The sequence below is a fragment of the Cyclopterus lumpus genome, chromosome 9 (assembly GCF_009769545.1).
Source record: "Cyclopterus lumpus isolate fCycLum1 chromosome 9, fCycLum1.pri, whole genome shotgun sequence".
Taxonomy (NCBI): domain Eukaryota; kingdom Metazoa; phylum Chordata; class Actinopteri; order Perciformes; family Cyclopteridae; genus Cyclopterus; species Cyclopterus lumpus.
This window is the reverse complement of record NC_046974.1, coordinates 21,125,731-21,142,200: the sequence shown is the minus strand read 5'-3', so window position 1 is coordinate 21,142,200 and position 16,470 is coordinate 21,125,731. Positions and strand designations below refer to the sequence as shown.

The following is a 16,470-nucleotide window of genomic DNA, read 5'->3' as shown; positions in this document are numbered from 1 at the left end:
TAAGGGTATTCGCCACAGAAAGATGGACTTGTGCATCCACCTGCTGCAGGATGCTGAGGAGAAGGAGGAGTAGAGGGAGGAGAGGGAGGAGGAGGAGGAGGACGGAGGAGGACGGAGGAGGACGTCACGCCGAGCACGCTCGCGGCCTGTCGTCGCAACGCGGAAGAGACGGAAGGAGGAAGAGAGACTCCACGTCACTGAGGTGTAATATCGGCGTCAGTGCAACGCGCAGTGCCACCTCCAGTGCCATTCCGGTGCCGCTGTACACGTCGAGACGTCCTCGCCTCGGTGGCGATAACTCGCATGACCCACAAAAAAGCGAAGATATATTCCGCCGTTTTCCGCACCGAGCGGCGTCGGTCGAGGCACCGGGAACCCCCCGCAGAAGGTAACGTACCGCCGCGGACCGTCCTCCCCGCTGCCCGGCTTAGCCAGTACGGCTGAAACCACCGGCCGGTGCCCGCTGAACACCGGGTGACCTTTACAGCTCGGAGGAAGCGACACGCCATCACTGTATCGATATATTATCGCCATTAGCCTCCTCGCGACGGTTGAGCGTCAGCGGGTTGACCAGCTAGCTAAGGCTGGCTTCAGGTCGACGGCTCCCGGGCGCTGTTGACAGTTGTTGGTGTCCCGCTGCTGCCGACGTGCAGTCACCTCTCCGCGTCTCTCTGACAACTGGCTTCAGCTTGGACATAATAATAATAATAATAATAATAATAATAATAATAATAATATTATAAAAAAAGCAACCGAGCCCGTTGAAGAGTTGTAACAACTGTAGTGTAAGCACCAACCAGCATGCTGAGGCCCATTCAGTGACTTATTGATGCTTCAGTACTGAACCCGGATCCCTGATCCTTACCCGGGGCCACTACACCATCAGCTGGTGTAAATATTAAAAAAACATATTGCAAACGGAGAAGCCATTATTCTAGCGTGTGCCATGACACTGCCATATCATCACATCGTATTCATATACTATGACTTGTTAGTTTAACACAACAGGGAAAAGAGTGTGTTCACCATCTCTTACACATCTTAGACACACATCTGTGTGTTTTATATGAATTACAATATTCTCATTATGTGTAGATTTGTGTTATACTTTTAAATCTCCATCCCAGCAGCGTCTTCCCTACCACTTCTGTATATTTTAGTTTTTTTCTCTCCCAATGTGCAGTGTGTCTCTGTGGCATGTGTGTATTGTTTGCTTGGGTTTCTTTTTTTAATTGTCTGCACCATGTTCTCTTAATGCGATGCACGTGCTGTCAAAGTCCTTGATTGTGTGTTTCTTGTGTTTTGCATGTGTTTTCTTTAACGTACCGTGGGTTTCTATCCGCCACTATGGCGTCCATTGGTAACCCATGCGGTATCAAAGTGTCATGTGTTTTTATTTTTAACAAACAAGTGACACATTATAGTTTCTTTAGTGAGGCCAAACAAGCTGGTTGTCACATGTTCAGAGAACATATGCTATGCCATACACATGTTAATTGAACATAGATGAAGTGATGATAGATTCGTCATCTTCTGATAATCTGCTTATTGTAAGATGACTTAAGTGTATATTTGTGTTTCCTGGTATTTTAATTTCGCAATAATGTTATACCTGAGTTAAATGAACAGTGAATACCGTATGTATCTGTCTGGTCATCATATTCACATTAACATTGTGTTCCTCAAAATCTTTGTGTTCATTTTGGTTGATATTTTGATTTTCGAGATCTCTCATCTGTGAAGCCAGCTAACACCCTCCTATAAAAAAACAAAGAAACACACCTTCTAAAATCAATCCCCCTCCCAGGCTAAAACGAATACCTCACTTTTGTCAAGCCACTGCGTTACATTTGTTTAAAGTAATCTCAAAATACCACATTAGTCACCAGGAAACTACGAAATTGTTTAACATGTATTAGAAGATTGTTTTTGTAGTTAGTTTGTAGTTGTTGTGAAAAAAATCTCTAATGGAGAACCTGTTTTATAGGAAACGCCCAGTTACACCCCATGCACACCTTTTTATTCTTTCAAACCGACAGATAAGCAGTGTAATGACATTTCATGTCATTTAACTGACGCTTTTATCCAAAGCGACTTACAATAAGTGCATTCAACAAAGTCAGAACAACAAGAATCAAGAAAGAAACATTTATTCAAGAAAGCCCAAACTACAGAAATACCATAAGTAAGTGCCACTGAAGTGCTAATCGGTCTTATTCAAGGTATAGTCGGAAAAGATGTGTAATCATGCACTAAAATCTGGACCCACACATTAGCCTCCTGATTCATCATGTAACTGGCGTACTGGAGAGTGGGGGGATAAGACAATGCAAACTAACCAGCAGGATTAACGACTTGTTTTTGGCACATGCTGTGATCATTAGGAGCATGGCAGGGGGCTGCTCTCCCAGATACATTTATTTCCAAACAATGCATTACCAACATACTTTGTGTATTGTTTGTGAAAACTTACATCACAACACTCTGTGTTTTGAAATGGAACGACGGCGCCGCAATCAAATAAAAATGGTGCAGACACCACAACTCAGTTGTTTCAGAGAAGTCCTGCAAGCTGTCAGAAGCTATCTGTGAACACACATACACATATATATATATATATATATATATATATATATATATATATATATATATATATATATATATATATATATATATAATATAAGGAGCCGTATATATATAATAGGAGGGGGGGTCATATGGTGGTATAGTGGACTTTGGCCTCGCAGCAAGAGGTTCGATGCCGGGCTGTGTTGAGTTTGCTTGTTCTCCCCCATGTCAACGCGGGTTTTCTCCAGCTTCCTCCCACATCCCAGAGACGGCTGAGGTTAGCGTAGGACTATAACATTGCTTGTACGGAAATTAAACGTTCAGAAGTGATAATAACAAAACGGTAGTTTAGTGTTAGTCCACTCTGATTGTGTTTCATTTATTTCGTGAGTCCACAAGTGGAAGTCCGAGACACGGCAAATCAAACTGTGTTTGCTCTGCGCTTTGTCATTCAACTGCAGTGTGAAGCAAAGGGAAGAGGAAGTGAGATGATTTGCTTCTCCAACACAGGTGGACTCACTTCTTGTGCAGAGGCAGACCAGTGAGGAAATAAGCATCTGCTTAAGTGCAGGCCTTCCTCTCTTGCTCCTCTTATATTATTATTTGTGTGAGCTTAAACGTGGACATTCACTTCACGTGAGTTAGCTTCGCCCGTCATCTCATCATGAGTTTGTATTATGCTGGACACCCACACGCCATCCCTTTACGAGACTTTTCTTATTACCCGATTGGTTAGAGGTGTTCTCAATCTATGTTAATCTGTTAACCTCGTCTTCATGAGGCAGGTCAGAGTGCCACGGCCTGGTCAAATGTCTGTGTGGTGCTATAAGCCACTAATCTGAGCGCTGCTGAACTGCTGACTCGTCAAAAAAAAAAGAAGGAATTCTCAAATGTTTGACAAAGTTACCTGCAGTGTATTTTTTAACTACAGGACAGCCCAGAGTATGACTGCATTTTGTGATGACTGTATACACATTTTATTGTTGTTATTGTCATTACTGTAAAGGTTTTTCTGGCTTCCTCGGTCCGTGGCAATATTCATTGACGCTTTTTATGTTTTGTTTTTTTTAGCTGGGATACCTTTTGTGTAAAAATAGAAACTGCATCACCGCTCATTTACAACTAGATCAACTTTACTTTGAAGGAGGTGACACACTCATAAGCCACTTCAGTAAAGGGTGTTAATGTAAGCTTATTACACAGCGATCGAAGACAACATGCTCCAGCGGCTCTCACAGAGGCAGCTTCGTCAACATTACAAGGACTACGTAGTCACTGTTTGGCTAATTCATTAGAGGAAAAATAATGAAAACGTGAGTATTTACCGAAATGAACGTCTCCTTTTTCATCTGTGACTCAACGCTTAGAAGCAGTGAGACAATAAGCTCTAATTTCAATTGATATTCAAGAGCTCGCTAATTGTGAAATGTATAAAGACCTTTGTAAGCGGGGATTCCTTGAGGCACAGTGTTGGAGTCGTACAATCTCAGGTTTCACTCTCAGAGGCAGTTAATGCAAGTTGATTGTCACTATTCCAAATGTGTCTGAGCCTTAGGCCAGGAAATTAATGCTCGTTATAACTTTTCTCAGTTCTGTTTTCTATTCTATCGTGGCTCTTTTTAAGATGGTAATCTTTAAATTGGGCTCCCAGTCTGATTTTGTTTCTTCTTTGACATGTTTTACATCAGTAACTGATTTATTAAGCAATACATACACAACACGTTGTATCAGAATCAGCACTTTTTGTGTTTGAGTTATGAGCACGTCTGCAAACACTTACATCATTGTAGAAAGTACTGTATGGTTTGCCTTTTGGATTTTGTCTCTCTTCCTCTCCTTCTGGGTCAGTCCTGTCTCTTAATGATTTAGCTGTCAGATAAATGTTAATTGTAATATGTAATCATTAAGCGTGTACAGACTTGCTTTTCATCCTCAGACTGAACTAGGATGTACAATCTTTGGGGCTTAAGATCTGTGTGCTGAATGTTGTTTTTTACCTCAGCACAAATATATATATAAAAAAGAACTGTGTTGTCCCTTTTTGTTTAGATGGCAGGGAGGTTTAGGCTTAAAAATGAAGAAGAAAAAAAGGTTCTCGACATGCACGGACGTACCAAACCAAACCAAACTCCACCTTCGGAACCTCTACTATGCTCAGTATTTTAGTAGGTAACCACGTGAGCGCTATGCAAAACTAAAAGGTTTCAGGCAGTTAAACTGTTTTCATCACACAAACTTCACAGGGAAAAATAGATTTGAGAGTCTAGGAGAAACGGGGTGAACAACACTGTTTTTGTTTACTCACGACACCATCATTTGCAACAGATGCAACAATTTGTTCTGACTCATTCGGCGTGGGGAATGTGGTCTGTTAATGTGAGATTTCTCACCTTAAACAGTCTGTACGCTGAAGCTCCTCTTATTTATATTATTGTAAAAGGAGTTTGGTTGCCTGTACCGGTGCAACATTTATGTGCCTCATCACTTCCAAAAACAAATCTAATCTTTTTGGCCAGGTTTTTTTTTTTCTTCTTCCCTCCATGTTGAATGTGAATTAACGTGGATGTGCTGTTGTGTTTGTTTGTTCCCTCAGAGTGCCCCGCTGCCTCGGCTTCTAAATGGGTGAATCAGGGTCACGCCGGTCCACGCTCGTGTCCCGCCTGCCGATCTTCCGCCGCAGCAGCAGTAAGAGGCAGGAGTCTCTCCCCTCCTCTCCATCTTCAGGCGGACAGAGCAATGGCGTCCACACCTCTTCGCCCTCCAGCACCAACTCCAGTTCCGGCAGTACCGGGAAACGCCGGAGCCTTTTCCGAGCCCCCTCCCTCAGTTTCTCAGCGAAACGGAACAGTGATCCACGTGTCCAGCCTATCAACCTGAACCTCACCCCCCCGCTGACGCAGAGCACCGACGCGAATGGGAATAACCAGCAGACGACGCCAGGAGTCAGCGAGGGTGCCGGGCGACCCAAGTCACGGCACTCGTTTGGGTTCGGCAGCCACAAGCAAAAGAAGATCACGCGCTCTCAGACCGAGGATTTTGAAAAAGTGTCCTCTTCCTCCTCCACAGCCAATCGAAATGTGTTTATAAAGTGCATCAGCGGCTCGGGGGCCAACGAGGGCGACGACTCTGGGTTCCTCGACGACTACAGCGTCGGGGGGAGTAATAACACCAAACGGTCGTCACGGAAGAAACAGCTGCTGCCCAAGTCATTCTCAGCTCACCACCGCTTCTCCCGGACCTCGGATCACCACAGACCTCCTGAAGTGAATCTGGAACCCCCGAGCTCCACCAATATAGCTCCTCCGGGGGCAGGAGGGCTCTCCCCAGGGTCGGGGTCAGGAGAGTTGCCTGGTGCCGGGGGTGAAAGCTCACTCCAGTCCCCTATGATATCAGAAGACCAGACCACAGCCATCACCCCTTCAGAGTTCATCCCTATCACAGAGGATTCTGCATCCGAGGTGGACGCCCTGCCAACTCCCAGCCCCGGACCTGGTTTCGCCCCAGGGTCCACCTCTGTGCCCGGGCTGCCTATTGACACACCTCCACCTGAACCTCCGCCTGCTCCCGAGAACTTCAGCTTGGCTGTCTCCACCTCCCAGGTAGTGTTCTTGTTTTACACTCTTTATTAAAAAACGTTCTTAATCATCTACGGCGCTTTGGAATCGATTGGGTTAATCAGTACAGACAAACGGTATGCGTCATGTTAAAATGTTGCTTGTGATCCCAGTGCAACTGAATGAATTTCATGATAAAAAGCAACATTTTGAGAAACAATATCTGAACAATACATTTATTTATTGCGCCATTAGTGCTTCACGAATAGGCAATTCCACCACAAGTTGGACATTATGTCAAGTTGTTCTTGACATAATGGAAGTAAAGAACACAAAAAACATAAAAGAGGAATATTTTTACGACCACCGTGTCTGTGAAATGCAGCATGAAAATGGAGCGCCACGCATGAAAAGTCCGTTTATTGAAAGAGCTGCGGCATGAAAAATAAAACCCTCACTTGTCTGAACTGCCCTCCACATTTCACACCTTTGTGCTCACAACATTTCCTCCTTCAAAGACTTTTCTATTTCGGGGAGTGGAACCAGACCCGACCATTCTTTAAATATGTTTTTTACAAAGGACCATCTGAGAAGTGGTCATTGTAAATGTTTTGAAAAGGGCAGGCACAAAAAATGTGATTGGATGAATCATCTGTCAATCAAACTCTTCAGTTCTGTTATTGCTCTGCGGTCCAATGACGAAATGATATTGTCTAGTTCTGATATAACTGATGCCATTGAAGCATCTACACTAACCTCTTCAGGAGCTGCCATGGTGGTTTAGAACTCTGCGTGTCGGCTCACACACACCTAGGCCTCGTCCCCAGCTGCCTGCTGATTGGTTGGTGCTCTGGCTTGCCGGGCAAACATGCACACGTTGCTGGACGAGGACACACATGTCCCCCTACTAAATGCCTGCTCCAGTGGGTTCTCTCGTGTGTAAACGCTTTGCCTGGTTGGAGTCCACAAATGTTCTTGTATTTCACGGTAACATTGTAATTTTTTTTTTAATACAAATTCTCAACAAAATGTGCTCTGTTCAGGTTTTCTTCACTGCGGCCCAGTCCAGCACTGAGAAACCTTTACTCCCTGACACCAGCACCGCAAACAACACCGACTACGAGACCGCCATTTCCCTCTCAGAGCCCGAGACAGCTGTCCCCTGTCTGCCTCTGCGGGAACAATCACTGGAAGAGAGGCAGGAAAGAGAGGAGGAGAGAAAGGAAGCGCAGGATGAGGTGTCAGCAAAGGAGAGGATGGAGCTGGTGGAGGAGAGGAAGGCCAGTTGCCGCAAAGAGACCACAAGTGAGAGCGAGGCCTGTGTGGCACGCAGCGAGGGTTGTCACTCTAATCCAGAGCAATCGGAACGAAGGGCGAGAAACGTGCGCTCCATTCAAGAACGAGGAAGCTTCTGTGGCTGCCACGAACCGAGGTCCTCTCATTTGAGGAAACCACATGCAGGTATGAAACTCGTCCAAACACAGATTTACATGCACAGAAAAAAAAAAAAAAACACCTTTAAAAAAAAAAAAAAAAAAAAAAATAGAAATCAAAAGAAAGGACTATTTGGTGTCGCGTCCGCATGTTGAGAGATGCTCCCAATCTCCTATTATGCATCTTTAACTCCCTAACACTAGCTCTAAGCGGCTTATAAAATCTAACTAGAATTTTTTTTTAAATTAAAGCAAGTATTTAAATAAAAATAGAATAACTTAATCATTCGAATTGTGTGTTTTACCAAAAACAAAGTAAAAGGATTTATGCTCCCGCATGATAACTTTGACACGCAGAGAGACACAAACTTGGCCTCTATACTTGTTTGGTGGCTTAATATGTATACTGTGTTTTATTTCGCTCTACTTATTTCCTAACTTAAACATTTCAGATATGAATTACATTTACCACGATTTAGTTTACCAGTTAAAGTGTTGGTGATGTTTTCTTCAAAAACATTCATAATGATTTCTATCTAAAACGAGTTTGATGGTAAAAACTTTTTCAAAGGCGCTTGAAGCGATGCCACGCTCGAGGCTCCTTCACCGCTGCTGAGTTTTATTACCTCCTCAACACTGAACAAGTGTGAACAACAGCATATCCAATAAAGAGAGTTGAGCGTTCATTACGGAGCCTCTCGAGGAGATTCCCACAGGAAACGGGTAAGTGGAGGTGGTGCAAACTGGGCTAATCATAATCAAAGTATTCTTATACTCTTGCCTTACTCCGCTTGTTTCCACTTGATGATGACTACTTTGGACCACATCACCTTTTTTTTTTTTACAAATTCCAAAATTCATTGTGAAATAAGTAAATGGAACATTCTGATAAAAGTTGAGGATATTTCCAAATGTTACAAATATTACAAGGAAATAAAAATGAGAAATGTATTTGTGTCTGTCACTTCTAGCAGTAACTCTGAGAGTTCATCTGAAAAAAGATGCCAACAAATCAATGAATACAGAGTGACAATACTGAACGGGATAATGGACGCCGTCACACCTCATCTGCTCAATATTATAGAAGGTTCCCTCTCCGCTGAATGTGTGCCTCCTTTTAAGATGGCGTTGCTTTCAGCCACTTCTGAAAGGGCTAAAAACCTACAGCCAATTTCTAAGTGATCATTTATTTTAATATATATAATTTAATATTTTGAATTCTTGCGCCACATGACTTATTACTGGCTGTAGACTCCGGACAACCTTAAGTGGAAAACCTTAAGTGGAAAACAATTTCCACTTAAGAGCTCCTCTTACCTGGAAAACAGGAATTTAATTAGCATCACTTCAAGAGACCGATTTAATTCTCACTGTACGCGTTTCCCTTTGACATCATTCATAACACACATAATTAGCTCAATTTGTATGTCACCGAAAACATTAGGACATGGTTTCATATCATCATGCCTGGACGACTGTCACTCTATTGCTACCTGCGTACACTCCACCTCAGTCACACAGTTGCAATTTATCCACAACTCTGCAGCCAGATTATTAAGTACATCTTGGAGGTCTCGTCATTTCAATCTTAGCATCGCATTACGTTTAATACATTTCTGATTTTGTTAATTGCCCACAAGGCCATTCATTGTCTGGCTCCAGATCATATTAAATATGTTTTAACCCCTCACAGCCCAGCCTGTAAGTGCCTCCTTCACACTCACTTTTACAAGATGGCCTAAAATTAACAATGTTTTCTTTTTCCATTATCATATAATTCATGTTTTGTCTTTATATTACTGTTTGATGGTGTTTTATTTCAAATATATTTTCATTACATAGTTACATTGTGCTTGTTTTAGTATCGTCATTTTTTTTCTTTTCATAGGCACTCACCATGTATTTGGCACATTTATCTGTTTTAAACTGATAGATAGATAGATACTTTATTCATTTGTTAAATGTAAGAGTTTATTATTTTTATGTGCATTCTATCTACTTTAGACCATTAGCTGTTTTATACAAGATCATATCTTCATATTTGCATCTTATTTGTTATTTAAAGTTATTTCACTTGCTTTATTTTGCACTTTTCCCTCCATCTCCATACTATTCTTCTGTAAATCTTTTAATCTGTAAATAACTTTGTGCTTAAGCTTGAAAAGTGCCATGTATGAATACAATTATTATTATTATTATTATTAGAGTTTTAAAACAGGCAGAGCTTGTCTTGACTCCACAAAGACAGAATTTGAATATTTCCATGTTTGCGATCAGCGTCACAAGCCTCTGGTATGTGAGGCCCCGCGTCTTGTTGAAAAGGACGGAGCCGCTAGTAAAATGGTTGAATACACAAGGAGACGTGGTAATGACTGGGCTTTCTCAATGTTCGGTTTTGCTCAGTGCGAAGCCAAAAAAGTGCAAATAACCATTAGTTTTGTTCAGAGTGAGTTCACAAGAACAAAGACAAGGAGACAGACACAAACATATAAGGGAAGCTGTGTGTGCGCGCGCGTGTGTGTGTGTGTGTGTGTGTGAGCGAGCAAAAGAGGAAGAGAGAAAAAGGTTGGCATGAAGTGCTGTTTTTAAATAATGTCCTATAACCTTTTGCCTCATGAGACAACGTGGGATTGTCTGTCTTATTTATTCATTATCTCAATAGAGCAAAAGAGCAATGGTCTGTTTGTGAACAGTATTTATTGCCTGTGAAATCTCACATTCATTCTCTAATTGTATTGTTACACAGCACGCTTGTTTATACAACTTTATTATTACAAAGCAGGTAATAAAATCATTTTACCAAAAGCAATACGGCTGAAGAGTCAACTCTTCCCTTTGTGAAGCAAAGGGAAGAGTTGACTCAATTTGAAATGCCCTATAATTTTCATAAAAAAAGCTATTTGGAAATGTAATACAAATATGATTATGTCTTTTTTCTGTGGGATCACTGTTGACTTGTTTCTCCTTGATTCTTCCATCTATTTGACTCTCTTCCTCTCGTTATTTATTCCTTTTCTCCAGCCTCTCTGTGTAGCAGTGTCAGCCCCTATCACGAGGTGATGCGGATGGAGAGGCGTCTTCGCTCCTCGTCTGAGGGGGCAGGTGGGCCTCGTATCCATGGAAACCAAAGAGATGCCCCGGGCATGGAGGGATGTGGTCTGCTCAAACAGAGAAACAACTCCTCATCCTCCAAACTGGGAAGTCTGGTAGGTCTTGAGCTGTGTGTGTGATTTGATAAATGAGCCCCTAGATTATACCATGAAAACACAACTACACACACACACACACACACACACACACACACACACACACACACACATACACACACACACACACACACACACACACACACAGAGAGGCACTTGAACAACATTTAAAAAACAAGGACGAAAAAGATTAAAATCAACTAGAGTAGAAAATAAGATCTAATGTAAAGAGACACAACATGATCAAATAGGAATACATGGTTGTGCAGTTACAGGGCAGTAATACATTTGCCCAGATTTAATGAAGGAAATACAAGTTATATGTCCCAGACGCAGAAGAAGGAAAAAATACATCTATCTTTACACATTTTTTGAATAGTGACACAAATAATGCACTGAGTGTATAGTGGTAGTTATAGAGCATCTGTACATGTGGGAATTGTACAAACAGATATGTAATATGTCCACAGACTTAAATCCAACTTCACCACCATCTTAGCAGTTTATTTAGGTTGCTTTGTAGTCACACTTACAACTCTGCATATACAGTATATAACCGGAAACCTCCGTACTGGATTACCAAATTGCCAGTGCATCGTTCCAGGAAGAGCCCTGGGGATGAAAAGAGTGACTGTAATTGACCACAATTGTAACCAGCTGCTAGCACACACACACACACACACACACACACACACACACACACACACACACACACACACACACACACACATACATACATATACTGTATGATAGGAGATTGTGTCTAATCTCAACCAGTGCCCATGCCTCTGACCAGACCCTGGGAAAAACCAGGCAGAGTGCACTTTGCCATACTTTGCAGCTTTGATCCACTAAAATAACGCTTTTCATTTTCACTCACTTTGAATATAAAAAAAACCCCAAACAAACACGTATTTGTTCAATCCGGTTTGATTTTAAATGAATTGTGCCAGTGTACATTTAGAGCAATTTAATTGAAGATTCTGTTAATCTCAGACACTGACTTCACTTAAACTCATTTTGAGATGTTCAAATGGAGCTAAGCGAGAAGTGCCGGTGATCTGCAGCGCCGTATTGACTCAACCATAACAAGCTTCCACCTCACATCTTAATGTGTCACTCAGTTCAGATATTCAACAGCTCGAGGGAAACGGGAGAATCTGTAAATAAGTTATACTGTAAGTGTGTTCGCATGAATGTGAAAAACACACAGTGAACATTGAAAGCTAAATCGAAGGCGAAGCCCTGAAATCTAGTTCAGTGGGACTGTGAACGGATGAAGTACTTTAAAAAACTTCTTCAGTCATCTGTATGATTTAAGAAGTACGCCCTGTTTTTGCTTCTTTTCTTTTGTTGCTGCGGCTGTCAAACCGACATTGCTCCCGTCTTTGTTGATGCGCGCTACATACCCACATTTGTTTCTGGGGAACGGTTATAGCTACTATTGTGTATTGGTTGGTTTTCTTACAACACACACACAAGCTCTGTGGGAGGAAAGCTCGTTTAAGTCAATCCCATTCATTTTGCCAGGGACTATAGGTGTCAACAAAGAGATTAGAAAAGGGCAGGGACACACACTATTACTGTGCTATGTACTTTACAGACTGCACCTTCTTCTTGGCTCACACTTCACCAAACGTGGAGTAATCTCTTCCTTTCCTTCCTCGGCCCCTTGAAGGGCCCTTCAGGGGCTGAAGTTGTGCAGAAAGCGTTGGAATTTCAAATTAGGTAGCACAACTTCTCCTCTTTCTTTTAGCTTGACAACATGTTGTTGGTTAGCAGAGGGCACCTCCAAAGTCTTGACCGACACACCTGAGACTTCTGCTTTGAGGCAGTTTATTTATAGAGCATATTTCAGCAACAAGGCAATTTAAACGATTTACATAAAACATCAAAAGCATTGAGACAAAGTGCCATAGAAACACATCGTAAAAAAAAAAAAGACATTACAAATAAAATTAAAGCAGTCATTCAATTCCAAGAGCCTAGAATATAAAAACAAGCTACAGTAGAATAAGAGGGGAAGCAAATGCATGAATAAAGGTTACAGCGCGGTCTGAGAAATGATCGAATAACAGGCAACAACAAGCAGAATTATTTGATTATAAGTAAATAAACAACTTAAACCAGAATAAAAGGAATCTAAAACGCGGTTCAAAGTTAGTGACATCGGCAATGTGGCCGATGGACGTCGCACCAGTTCAGAGCCAACCAGAGCACACCGTACCAAACAGTATGCAAAGTGGATCGCTGTTTCATTACAGCCCAGACACAATCTAACTATCATAAAGCAAAAAAAAAAAAAAAAGATTAGGTTTGCAATAAAAATACATATTCTGTTGAATTCCCGGATATCGACTGCGAGGCGCTAGCTCTGTGAAGCTAAAGTAAGGCTGTGTTTGCTTGAGCTGTTCGCTGATCTCATTCCAGTAGTTATTGTTCTTTGGATATCCCTTTGGGACACCGCGAGATATTTTATTTTTTACCAGCATATACTTTTTGTCAGTTGCTCATAAGTTTCTGAGTGACAGCTGTGACACTGTTTTGGCAGACCGACGGTGATTACATTCAATTGCAGAACAAAGAACAACTTTACAGGAACTTCTTTCTCATCTCAGACAGAAGCTGAACTGTGAACATGCACTTTTGTTTGTAATTGGATCGACGTGCACGGCGACACAGTTCAACTGTAATCCACTTCACTTTGACTGCGATACTCGTGCTCATCAACAGTTGCTCGGCAGCTCGGTGGCGTTGTAACGAGGCTGCCTCTGGTTTCTCACATCCTCGAGGCTGATTGCCTCCTCGGAAAAAGGCCAGATATCATAAACGACACTTGTATTAATCATAGAACAGACAACGATTCACTTCCTCTCACAGACAGAATTTGGCTTTCGAATCTAGAAATAATGAGGATGTTTGTATGATATTGGGGTTGAATGCTGACTTTGCACAACGGCATCATGGCAGCCACAGATATTTCACACACAATAAATCAAATCAAATTTCACATCATTTTCTCGGATGCCGGGTCTCTTAATGCCAACTGGTCACACAGTAGAGCTCCATAAGCCATATATCGAGACTAATACATAACCATTTGCTATTATATATTATAATTATCACATGATTAAATCCTGATTTCATTTTATGGGAATTAAGGTAATTGCGCAATTAATGTGGTTCTCAACAGTCTATGTGCTGCATATCCTTATCAACAATAATCTGCATTCATTTAGCATATTTCTAATGAAATCAGTAAACAAAACAACCTTATTATAAGATATGGACTTCATGTTCACACCACTTCTGTTCGGAAAATACCAGCATGCTCACACACACTTAGAAATAGCTTCTAATATTGCATCCAATGGTTAACGCTCTCATTATAACTGGGTATGTTTCATACATCATGGTGATTATATCAAGATACGTTCTTGTTCATATTCTAAATGTGTTCTTTTTGAAATCATTGAACAGTGTCGAGGCTAATCAAATGTAAGTGTACCTGGAGTTGATAGTCAATTAGGGGCTCATTAGCTTTTAGAGAGGAACAAGAGTCTGCAGGACTCCATCCCTCGAGGACTGGAATTGACTACCTCTGCTGTAGCAACGGATGTTTCTTTTAATTCACTGAAACTTCTGATCATCCGAAGCAATGTGGCTAAAGAGCTCATAGACGATCCTTTTAAACGCTTTTTGATCATGTCGGAGCAGTCGGGTGTTCATTCAATGTAATTGCACGGTGCTAATGTGCAGTCATAACTTAATCCAATGCCTTGTTCGAATGTTCACTTCCAAATGTACGGTTCTATTTAGTTAAATATACTTTATAGTGCTCAAGATTCATCAGCTTTAGGGCTCACAACTGCATACCATCTTCTGTGACTCTCCTAGACAACAGTATACCATTTTCATTTGGACCAGTCGTTGCAGATGAAGCACAGATGTAACAAATGATGGTGGGTCCCAGTGAATGTGCGCCAGTGTGGTGAAAAGCAGGCCGGATAGGAGGTGGCGTTGGTAGGGCGAGGCATTCACGAGGGAGAATGGCTGGTGGGCAAACAACAGCACTCCCCACAGTTTCTTCTCAACCACTTCCCTTTCATCTCTGACTGTCCTTGCATTCACTGCAATATTTCTCGTTCTGCAGTTATAAAACAAGAATATGAAGAGACAACATTTCCCAAATGAGAGGTCAATCCCGCACCCTCTCTTTCACTGGTTGTTACACCATTCCGCAGGTCAAAGATCAAGCAAATTGAACGCTCCAAGAAGCAACAGAGGCAAACGCGTCTCTCTGCATATGAATAAATAGGGCTCTAAATCAAGTGTGAACCGCACCGTGAACCATTCCTCTAGCTTGCACAATGCCCAAATAGGATGACATTATTTCACGTTATCAATCACACCTGTGCTTTTCCTACTGTATGTCAAAATGTCATAAAAAGGTCAATAGACATGCGGAAGAATATGTCCTTATTAAGTACTTAATCTTCTAGAAATCCTCTTCATGACCAGACTACAAATTGCAGAAGTAGGAAATGTAGATAGCTCACTCTAATTTATGACTGCAGTGATATTTTCCGCTTCAACAGCCTCAGTGATGACATGCCCTCATAAAGTTGTCGACTATACAAATGTAATAAAAAAATCCTGAATTTAAGTATGTACCACAAATGTACAGCCATAGTGGCATTATGGATTATGTTGCTAACAAAGTCAACAGTATAAAGCACCGGGATGTAATATTTGTCTCGCTTCAATTTTGAGTGTGAAATTTAGTTTTGCTTTGGGATGAGTGATTCTTCCGTGTTGATAGGAGGACATAGTTTGAGTAAATAACACATGTAGGGGAGGCAGTGTGGGTACAAACCTGTTCTGTCTTTTCGTTTAACAACAGATATTCAATCTCACTGGACATTCAATCCTTCGCTCCCTTTGGCGCATCGTAAACACACCTCGCTGTGAAGCGTCTGCTCGTACAGAATGAGAGTCATTTGTACCTCCGCATATTTCCCATCGCTAGAAGCCGTAATACCTGGCTGCAAAGCAAAATCTCTCTATTATAAGCTGAATGCAATTATCACCCCGGAGCCCCCGGATCCGCAGAGTGTGAACAGAAACCAGCAGATTTTAATGGACGGAGAAGAACCTCCTGCTTCCTCTTCTCCCTGTTTTGGATGTCATTCTGCTAGGCAGTTAAGAGATGGAGCCATCTGTTAACGAGACCTGCATCTGATATTATCTCTATCAACTCACTCAAGTCACATAAGCGAGGTAAAAAGGTGACATCTCTGGGTTGTAAAATCATATTAATACATTTCTATGGTTAGAGGGGCCCATTAAAATGGGTAATTTAGCTTCAAATGAACTCTGTGTGCAATAGTACTGCACGGTATGGGTCTTCATTTCTTTTCCAATACCTCTTTTTAGCTATTAGCTTTTATGCCTGAAATGACTTCTTCTGTTCAATTGCATGACACTGAAAAGTATCCTGGTCTTTTTTTTTTCTTCCGATGGTAACTGCGCCGAGCATCTGGTGAAAAAGCAGTAATATTGTGTCACGCACTCACACAGTACATAGACCGCAATGGCTTCATATAGGTATGGCTTTAAAGAACATTGATTTAGTTGTGTGGAAATTCGTTTTTTTTTTTTCAATAGTTCGGCATGACACTGAGCACTTTGGTTGAATACAGATCAATA

At 41.6% G+C, this 16,470-nt stretch overlaps 1 protein-coding gene across 2 annotated transcripts in view; it reads left to right on the top strand.

The window, feature by feature from the left end:
• Positions 1–183: 183 nt before the first annotated feature.
• ccser1 (coiled-coil serine-rich protein 1) overlaps positions 184–16,470 on the top strand; it is a 105,901-nt gene continuing 89,614 nt past the window's right edge. The window contains exons 1-4 of one of the 2 annotated variants that reach the window (XM_034541587.1): positions 184–388; positions 5,162–6,167; positions 7,166–7,583; positions 10,577–10,761. In XM_034541587.1, coding sequence (XP_034397478.1) covers positions 5,187–6,167; positions 7,166–7,583; positions 10,577–10,761 — 1,584 coding nt within the window. In that variant the 5' untranslated portion in view covers positions 184–388; positions 5,162–5,186. Of the gene's footprint in view, positions 389–3,784; positions 3,882–5,161; positions 6,168–7,165; positions 7,584–10,576; positions 10,762–16,470 lie in introns of those variants that run through there. The other variant, XM_034541588.1, reaches the window with a different exon arrangement.